Consider the following 10,148-nt stretch of genomic DNA (forward strand, 5'->3'; position numbering starts at 1 on the left):
GTTCTCTGTTGGGATACTGCTTGTTGAATCTGAAAAATGTTTGGATACATATTTAAACACACACACACACACACACATTTGTTTGTAAATGTTAATTTTCCAACCAGGTCATTTTTTCACCCCGATATGATGTCTGACCCATAGTGTTGTCTTATAATAATAAAACGTTACAGCCTTAAATTTAAATAAAATTCAAGGTAATTTCTTATTTTTCTTAGAAATGTAAAATCTATTTCCATGTGTGAGTAATAAAGAGAAAACAGTTTTTGAAAGTTAAGCTAACACAATCAGTTCTGTGGGAGATTAAATATCACTGAGGAATATTGACATTCTGCCCACATTTAAAACGTTACAGAAGTTAGACATTTCTAGACCAGAAAGAGGAAAAAAAATAGAGAAATAACTGAAAAAACAACAATAAATAAATGGATGATTGAGCAACCAGTTAAGATATAATAATCCATTCATTTACATTTAGAAAAAGTTACAACAGTCAGAACTGATGAAATGATGAAGGTTTTTGTCTGAGTGTTGAGTGTGTTTCAGTCATTGTGGGCCTCAGTACACAGCACTGAAGCACAGTCAGACACACGCGGATACTTGATTATCAGAGGAACAGATTTTGAGGATGTGTCGATATGTGCATTTAATCTGTTTTTGAACTCTTTTTCTTCATCTCCAGTCTTACCAACTCTGTTGAGCATGTATTTGGGAACTCTGTTTACTTTTTGCTGGTACCAAAAGAGAGTCGGATAGTAGGAAGTTTGAAATGTACAATTGATTATTACAGTTCCACCTTCATAGATTTAAGCTTTTGTTTTCTGCTTAACAGTCCAGTGATTCCATTCCTGTACAATCAAATCATGAACAAATCAGAAGAAATATCATGAGCATTCAAATTACTTGTAAGAGTAATGAAAATAATTACTCACAAAAGTGGTACTTACCCCAGACATATGAAAACAAGAATAGTTTGCTTTATTCAGTGGCATTTTTCCTGCTTTAAGAATCAAGGAACATTTAAATCCAGATGTTATTCTCACTCCAGATCTAGACTGTGATAGAGTATATACCGTAATGCACAAGATCACCCTTTACCAAAAAGTATTATACTTCAAGTTTATTTTACTAAGTATACTTAAGTAAAGTTCAAGTATATTTTTAAGTATACTTTATGTAGAAAGTATACAAATATCAGCGTTCTAGTACTTGCAATACTGTTTCAATACTCCTTGGGACTAAATTGGCCCACTTTCTAGTTTATAAAAGTGTACTTTTAAGTAGGCCTATACTTTAAGTAAAACATAGCAAACTTTGAGTAAACAACTAGTTTATCTCTATGTTTGTAGTTCGTACTGCAGTTATACTAAAAGTGAACCTTTGGGTATACTAATTAAATACTTTACTCATTGAAGTATAGTCTCAGTAAACTAATAGTTTAGTAGTTTTATAGTGCAAATATACTCATAAGTTTTCTTTAAGTGAACTTTACATCATACTTTAAGTATACAACTATGTCCCTATTTAGGTTTGAATTTGTATATATTTTGTTATATGAATATCTGAACATACAAAACATCCAAAGAAAGAAAAGGGGATCTGCTTGTAAACAAAAACATTTTATTGTAGCTTCATGCATTCTTTTTTAAACGCTTTAATGTGGGTAAGTTTCATAAAAAAAAAAAGAAAGAAAGAAATAGCATTTTGAAAAAAAATCTGAAAAAAGACTAAGAATTTGATTCAGAATCATAACCATAACGTAGATGGAGTCGATCAACACCTCAAAGCTTGACTGTAATTATTACCTCTTCATTGGTCAACATTTTATTCCATAATGTTACAGGATAGTGTTAAATACGTGCGTTAGTATCTGGTTTTTCTTCTTCACTTGTGTGCTAGTGCCCTCTACCATATAATGAAAACGCGGATTCTAGAAGTATAGCTCAAATATATTTCGAATTTTTGTAAGTATAAGTATACTTAAATGTCATGAAGCCCATTTCCCAGAAGTACATGAAAGCATACTTTGCTATTTTAGTTTAAAAGAAGTATACTAATAGCACACTTTAATAAACTTCTTTTTAGTAAGGGTCTTGAGCTATTGACTTTGCTTAATGACAACAGATTGTCAGGAGGCCAGTTTAACGCCACATCTGATCTACGCTTCTCTTATAGAGGCCGGTTTAATACGTAACCGTTGCTTCTTTTTACATTCTGAGTCTGGTTCATTATACTAAGATTTTTTTTTGTTGGACCCATACAGGTCAGGGAATGAGCACAACCTGCTGGCCGGACTAAAACTAGCTCCAGGAGTAAGCTAGTTTTTCAGAAAGGCCAACCAGGCAACAGAATGTGCTACCACCTTAAAAAAACTTAGTCTAAGTCAAATTCATAACTGAGATGGGAATTCATGAATTCATATTCCAATTATTGTCTAACATGCATAAATGTAACTTTGATTAATAATTATTCAAGATAAAACATATATAGATTATGAAGGTCGCAATAGCAGGATCCCATACTGCATGCAACAGCTGGATTTTTACTCTGCGCCTTAATAAAGCTGCTCTAATAGAGGGGTAATCATGAAAACAGAATGTCATGAGGCCAATTTAATGCCTCATCTGAAGGATGAAGGATGCTTCTTTTCACAGTCTAAAGTCCGCGTCATTAAATTAGGACTTTTGCACCCATTCAAGCCAGGAAATTAGCATCCCCTGCTGGCTGGACTAAAACTAGTTCACAGCTAAATCTCCCAACAGTGCACTGACCAGACTCTGGCCTGTTTAGCTCTAATGAGCTTTGACTCCTCCCTCTGACTTGGCTCATAGTTTATTTCTACCTTTGGACATTTTCTGCCAATAAACTCAAAATAAATTTTCTTCCTGTATTTGTACTGTTTTCCATATTAATTCCATATTAATGCCACATTATAATGTTTTATAGAAGACTATTTGTGCAAAAAAGGAGCCATGTGGAACATGATATCTTAATGTTTCGTTGAAGATTAATGACAGGCCTCAATGCAGGTGTTACCATGTTTTTAATTACATTAAGAGCTGGATAGATTGTGGTTGTGGTTGTGGGTTAACTAGATAAGTTCAAATTGAAAAGTGCTTCAGGTTTTTGTACGATATGGTTCATGTTTTGTATCACTGGGCTGCTACTCTTAGAGCACAATAATAGAGAGCTGAATCTGACAGACGTACATCAGTAATACTGAGTTCAGTGGATGTGCGAGATGCAGTCGAATGAAACCGACGATCAGAGCTGTCTGCATCACTCGCTGACCGTGCGTTTTTGTATAGTAAATACTGTGGTCCTCCATTAGCATACTGTCTGTACCAGTAAAGATAAACATACTCGGTACTTGTACTACATGAACAGCTCAGTTTGACAGTTTCTCCTTCTTTAGAGTTTTTTTCTGTCCCCTTATCTGGTTCAATACTGTCTCCAGTCACCAAACCTGTCAATAATAAGCACATATAAACTGATTTTTAAACTGTGAAAGCAATGTTTATAAAATGCTTTAGCAGACCCATTTTACAGTATTTCTTACAAAAGTAAATATTTTAAATGAACTCAAATTATTTAAAATGATGTAGTTATAGAATAATGTACCTGTTCCCACAATGAGTATCAGTATAAAGCATCTGTCCATGTTCAGTCAGATCAGTTCAGTTCTCTGTTGAGTCTCTCAGTGCTCTGAGCTGTAAGTCACTGCAGATCTGTCAGAAACACACACAGGAACTTCCTCCTCTCTGAACTTCAAGCTGCTGTTCATCTTCTTCCATATGCTGTATTATTTATTGTATATCATTTAAATGTGTTTGATCACTTTCCCCCCACCAGATTTCAAATGATTGTTCAAAAGTACCAAAATAAAATGAATAGTTTTGAATCTGTTTTATATATTACTGACCTTCCTTCAGTTTCAGTGGCGTGTGTCTTGGCTGATCAACCATGCTTTCTGCTGTTCAGTTAAAGACATTCAGGAACTTCCTGAGCTCTGTGAGTGTGAAACCAGTGAAAGCTCTGAACCTTCATAAAAAGTATGTTTAACTGTGTGATATATGAAAAAAGAGACAAAGAATATTTCTTATAATATTATTATTTTACCTTTTTCAAATTACAACCAGTCAAAATGGCACACTTATTCAGCAGTGCCTCACACTCATTGCTGTACTTATCACCAACCAATCATGGCTTTAGAATAGTCCTGTAAATACACATCTACATAATGACACATGGTTGATGTATTTGTTTTCTTCTGTACTGTGTAATAATGTATTCACAACCACTAAGAAAGAAAAGAAAAAAGAAAAGAAAAAGTTTGGTTTCAGTTTTTCTGTCATGTATACTGTCATTTTTTTTTTCAACATCTGTCTGCAAATTACATTCAGTCTTGTACAGTTGTGTAAATATGAGCTCATGAAAGAATGGTTTTAGGTTTTGAACAACTGTTTGTATATGGTACATCCAAAAATGTATATGATGTAAGACAAATATAAACGTATTATGTAAGACAACGTAAGACAAATGTTTGCTTTTGAGATGTGTTTGTGATAGTTTGAATGCAGTGCTTCATTTTCACAGAGATATGAGGCATTTTGTGTGTGCAAAATTTAGAAAATGTGTGTAAGCAGTTGGAAAAAAAACTTTCAATAATAGTGTATTTTATATGGGATTAAAGTAATTAACAATATTAAGATGCTTTATTTGATTTTTTTTATGTCACATTTATTTTAAATATGTCGTTCTTTTCATGCACTTATTGTTCAACTTTTTACTAACATCTGCAGTTTACTGATTCTCTTTTAATCCTTTACTCTCTGTCTATTGTTTGTACTTACTGGATTAAATAAGGAAAGGTTTTTGTACAGTGTTGATGTGTTTCCTGTCACTGTGGGCACCAGAGCACAGTAGTACACAGCAGAGTCTGTTACAGCAGCAGAGAAGATCTCCAGAATCACATGGATTTGTTGCTTTGTTGTTACTTTAACAGAAAATTTTGAATCTACTCCAGATACCTCAGTCTTTTTTTTTTTGCAGTACTGTATGTGGCTACAAGAAATTCAGGTTTTGATCTTCCATACTGACAGTGCCAAAAAAGATCATGTACCCCCAGAGGAGGAATAACTGCAATACAGTATAGCTTTTTGACCATCATCAGCACCAAAATATGTTGTGTCTGTACTTATGATATTTCCAAATACAGCAACTGAAACAGAAGAGGAATGTGCAGCATTTTAGAGACAATTTATGCAATCAGTCAAGTAAATCAATCATTCACAAGAAATACACAGCAGCTGAAGCACAGAACAGAATAACTAATGAAGATCCATTGTATGTGTTGACTCTGAGAAGAGTCATGTTAAATTGTTTCTACCACAGTCTCTGTCCTACACATTACATCATGTCAGATCTGTGAACACAGAGTCCCTCCTCTTTGAGCCATTTCATTCATACCTGGAAAACAAAAACAAGACCAGGTTACACTCATTAATGTATGTTCTTGTGTTTGTGTTTTGTGTGTTATATTGTTTGTAATAAAAATTTGTATATTTTGTGTGCTCTAAATGCATACTGTGGCATTCCATAAAATACACTACTGTTCAAAAGTTTGAGGTTGGTATTATTATTATTATTATTATTTATAGGTCTCTCACAGTATTCAGTGTCACATGGTGACATTAAATTATTCTAATATGGTGATTTGATGCTCTAAAAACATTTTTTGTTATTATCAGCATTGAAAACAATTGTACTTGATATATGCTTGATATATTTATGGAAACCATGATGCATGTTTTTTCATGATTCTTAAATTCTTTTGAACAACATTTGAGTGTTTTGATTTTTTGTGTGTGTGTGTCTTGTTTTTTTAGCCTAACAATTTGAAAGTCTTTACACATTTAGTTACTGCCTTTTTTACAATATTTTAAAATATATGTTTGCATATCGGTATCAGATATATTTTTTTATATCTGCAAAATATCCATATGGACATGCATTTTATAGATGTGTCATATTTGGGAAAATATTTGTTACATATATAAAAATGGCTTTTTTGCAATATTTTAAATGTTGCATATATGTACATGAATCAGACATATATTTTCATATCTGTAAAATACCCATATATAAACATGCATTCATAGGCATAGCCATGTGTGTAATATATATGTATATTTGGTAAAATATATGTTACATATATAAAAACAGGCTTTTTGCTATATTTTAATGTTGCATATATGCATAGGTATCAGACATATATTTCCATATCTGCTATACGAACATGCATTATATAGGCATTTATGTATTTGGGAAAATATTTGTTACATAGCCTATAAAAACAGGCTTTTTGCTATATTTTAATGTTGCATATATCTATAGGTATTAGACTTATATTTTCATATCTGTGAAATAGCCTACCTATACATGAACATGACATTTATATGCATATATGTGTCATATATATGTGTATTTGGGAAAATATTTGTGACATACACTGTAAAAAATAAGTGTAATTTTAACTGTAAAATTTTGTAAAAACGCTACGGAAAAAAACTGATAATAGGTTAACAGTAAGTTCCCGTACTATATACAGGGAAAAACTGTAAAAGATCTAACAAAGCATTTAATGTAAATTTACAGTAAAATTCTGTTAATTATACAGCTTTTAGAAGTAAAAAAAGAACAAATCAATGTATAATTTACAGTCTAAAACTGTAAACTGATATTCCCAGAATTCCCTGCGTGACACTCCACGTTTGAAAGTATTTTGTTTAAATAATCATGTTTTTAAATAGTTCTTGTTATCAGTTATGTACATTTGAGCTTTATGTTACATCTTCTGTTGCTTAATGAAAGTTTTTTGCATTATTTAAGTATCACGTGTGTTACCATGATGGTGTTTTGTGTTTCCATAAATGTGCACCTTCTATATGTTACTATATACTTCTGCTTGTGGTGAAGCTACTTGTGATGAGCTTTGATACTTCATGTGGCTTTCTCTTATACAGTACCATCTTTATTATTATGGTGGTTGTCAGTATTTTCAAGGTACAAAACAGATTTAATTTTGTGTGTTGTTGAATTTACTGGTTTATATTCACATTTTCTTGTTTGTAAATTACAGCTTTATATTGTAAAATTAACAGTTTTTGACGTAAATGTGTTTACAGTTTTCTGTATTTTTACAAAATTATTCTGGCAACCACAGCTGCCAAAAAGTTTTTGTAAAAACAACAAGAAATTTTTTACAGTGTATATAAAAACTGACATTTTTGCTATAATTTAAAATAAATGTTGCATATATGTACAAGTATCAGATAAATAGCCTATTTTCATATCTGTGAAATTCAAACATGAACTTTAATGTGTGATCTGCAAATATTAGCTATCCAACTTCCATAGGCCTGTGGGATTTTATTTAAGCCCTAACTCTAATTTAACCATTTTAAATCAAATATTGGGGTGACATGTCTCTTTTTACGTATATGGTGTTGCAGCTCGACATCTCTAGTCTTTTTGCTGGAGAACTGAATGTAATTTGGTCACAGTGGGTCTCAGAGCACCGATGCTGAGGATGACTTCTGGCCGCCTATCTCTTTTAATCTCCGTATGTACAAAATTAGACCGCCGTTTCACCATGTCCACTGTCAGTAGTCTATCAAGTCAAGACATTTGTTGTATTTCACATGATATCGCGATGGGCGCAACCTGTCACTTTAATACCTAAGACGACACCGTCACCTTGTGGTAAGTTCTGAACATTTTACAGTATCATAGACTGTATCACGTTGTATAAACATTATCAAAAACTACATAAGGTTGCAGTTAATATTAAGAAACCTACGACCGAGTATACGACATATTAAAAACAGTATACTAATACCAACCGACATTCTCTGTATTGTCTTGGTTTTTCACAGAGAGCAAAGCAGCAGACTGCAACTCCACTGCAGCAGGTGGCGATGTAGAGCAAGTTGTGACTTGATGCACTACAGATAAAGATGCTACACTACTGATATATAAACTATGTGGACAGTCTTATGTGTTTACTTAGTGAGTACAGTTGATCATTTTCATATAAATATCGAATAACCTACACAGCGACTCCAGAAAGGGAAAATCAGCGCGCGCTAAATAAATCATCGCACACGACTGCAGTACAAAGCCAACACAAACCAAAATGGCGAAAGGAATGTACTTAGAACATTATTTAGACAGTAAGTTTTTAAGCGATATTCTTCATAGACTCGTTGCCACATTTTAAATGCTGTCAGGTTATATGAAATTAGATGAGTTTAGTATGTAAAGTTAACTTCCTGTTGCATGTGCATGCATGTTGTTTATTTTCCTGCCATGTAAATACAGTTTGCACGATTTTAACTTCTAATCATTCGCTCCAGGTATCGAGGGACTTCCCTGCGAGTTGCAAAGAAACTTCTCATTAATGGAGGATTTAGATAATAGAACTGAAGGTATGAATGTTTGGACCACTTTCTATCAGAGGCCATTACACTTTTTTAAATTATGACTACTGAACACTTATATTCTTAAATGTTGTTTACAGAGAAAAAGGCAGAGATAAGTGTACTAGCTTCTGAGTATATTGCAAAAGTTAGAAATCTGGCATCTGAGGAGCGTGTCCAGCATTTAAAGAAGATTGAAAATGCCTACAACAAATGCAAAGAGTACAGCGATGACAAAGTTCAGCTAGCAATGCAGATATATGAAATGGTAAGATGAAGAGTCTTCTGTTTTATATTTGTATGCACCATGTGATGCATCAAGCATAAACAAGTCTCCTTGCATTTCCAGGTGGATAAACACATTCGGAGATTAGATGCTGATCTTGCACGCTTTGAGAATGATCTGCAGGAGAAACTTGACTCAGGCAGTCTGGATAGCTCAGATGAAAAGCAGCCTCGAAGTTAGTCTTATTGTTCAGAGCGTATCTTCATTCATGTATCAATACAGTCAATGCCCAGCATATCCCTTTTGCCTTAATTTGGGGTGAGCCTAAACAGACTAATTTGTTGTTTCAGAAGATAAGAATATAAAAGACAAGAGGGCATCCCATGGAAGAGACAAGAAAGAATCAGATCAAGACTCACCCAAGCAGAAAAAGCTGAAAAATGGGTAACACATTTTATTAAAGGGACACATTTGATTGATGAATGTGTATATTATTTTAAGGATTTGTATTCATGTGTGTGTGTTTTGTCTCTCAAACACTAGTGCAAATATAAGTGAATCTCTGCTTGCCATGCACCCATCAGATGTCCTGGATATGCCAGTGGACCCAAATGAACCCACTTATTGTTTATGTAGTCAAGTATCATATGGAGAAATGATTGGATGTGACAATTCTGATGTGAGTAATAGTTATTTAATAAAAAAAAAAATATATATATATATATACAATTGTCAAATAGAAACATTTTCATAATAAAAAAAGTGTATATGTAAAATAATGAAAAGGAAGGGTTATTTTCTTTTAACAGTGTCCAATAGAATGGTTTCACTTTGCTTGTGTTGGCTTAACAACCAAACCAAAGGGAAAATGGTGAGCAAAATTCTATACTTAATATTTATCTTATCAACACACTTCACATACTGACTGACGTCTCCATGTACTTAATATTGCAGTTCTAAAGTATTGTGTTGTCTATTTACAGGTACTGCCCACGATGCACCCAAGAGATGAGAAAAAAATAGTCTTCTTCTACAGTGCATCCTAAATCAAATGTCCAGTTATTACAGCCTGTTCAGTGGAAATCAATTACCTTTTTGTAAATGTGCCTTTTATGTCTAGACGACCATGAATGTAACAATAGGGAATAATATTCTATGTATTTTCCAGTAGGTGCCTGCAGAGGGCTTGGATCTCTTTTCATTTTGCCTTAGAATAAAGTTGTTGTTTTTTTTTTATGTTGTTACTTTTATGTGTCGTTTAAATAGCTAAATTAAGTATTTATGTGTATCTAAACGCCTGGCTCTCATAGGACTGAAACACTTACTTTGACATACCGGTGAATCGTAGAATGAATTCACTTGGCAAAGTTAGAATCAGGTCAGTGTAGGGAAATGTATTTTTTTTTTTTTTTCAAGAGTACTCCACTTCAGTGCAGTGCAAT

At 33.2% G+C, this 10,148-nt stretch overlaps 1 protein-coding gene across 1 annotated transcript; it reads left to right on the forward strand.

Moving 5' to 3' along the window:
- The first annotated feature begins 8,043 nt into the window (after positions 1 to 8,043).
- On the forward strand, positions 8,044 to 9,924 carry LOC127951281 (inhibitor of growth protein 5). The gene is made up of 8 exons (XM_052549086.1): positions 8,044 to 8,234; positions 8,418 to 8,489; positions 8,582 to 8,748; positions 8,830 to 8,941; positions 9,057 to 9,150; positions 9,250 to 9,385; positions 9,516 to 9,577; positions 9,690 to 9,924. Exons 1-8 carry the CDS (start codon positions 8,198 to 8,200, stop codon positions 9,727 to 9,729), a joined length of 720 nt encoding a protein of 239 aa, XP_052405046.1. The 5' UTR covers positions 8,044 to 8,197; the 3' UTR covers positions 9,730 to 9,924.
- Positions 9,925 to 10,148: the final 224 nt, after the last annotated feature.

Source organism: Carassius gibelio, chromosome B2, assembly GCF_023724105.1.
Source record: "Carassius gibelio isolate Cgi1373 ecotype wild population from Czech Republic chromosome B2, carGib1.2-hapl.c, whole genome shotgun sequence".
NCBI lineage: Eukaryota > Metazoa > Chordata > Actinopteri > Cypriniformes > Cyprinidae > Carassius > Carassius gibelio.

Bases quoted from the DNA above. Each gene is read 5' to 3' on its own strand.
- LOC127951281 (XM_052549086.1), top strand. From the start codon at position 8,198: ATGGCGAAAGGAATGTACTTAGAACATTATTTAGACA. The intron at 8,490-8,581 runs GTATGAATGTTT...TGTTGTTTACAG, and splicing joins TTTAGATAATAGAACTGAAG to AGAAAAAGGCAGAGATAAGT. The intron at 9,578-9,689 runs GTGAGCAAAATT...GTCTATTTACAG, and splicing joins ACCAAACCAAAGGGAAAATG to GTACTGCCCACGATGCACCC.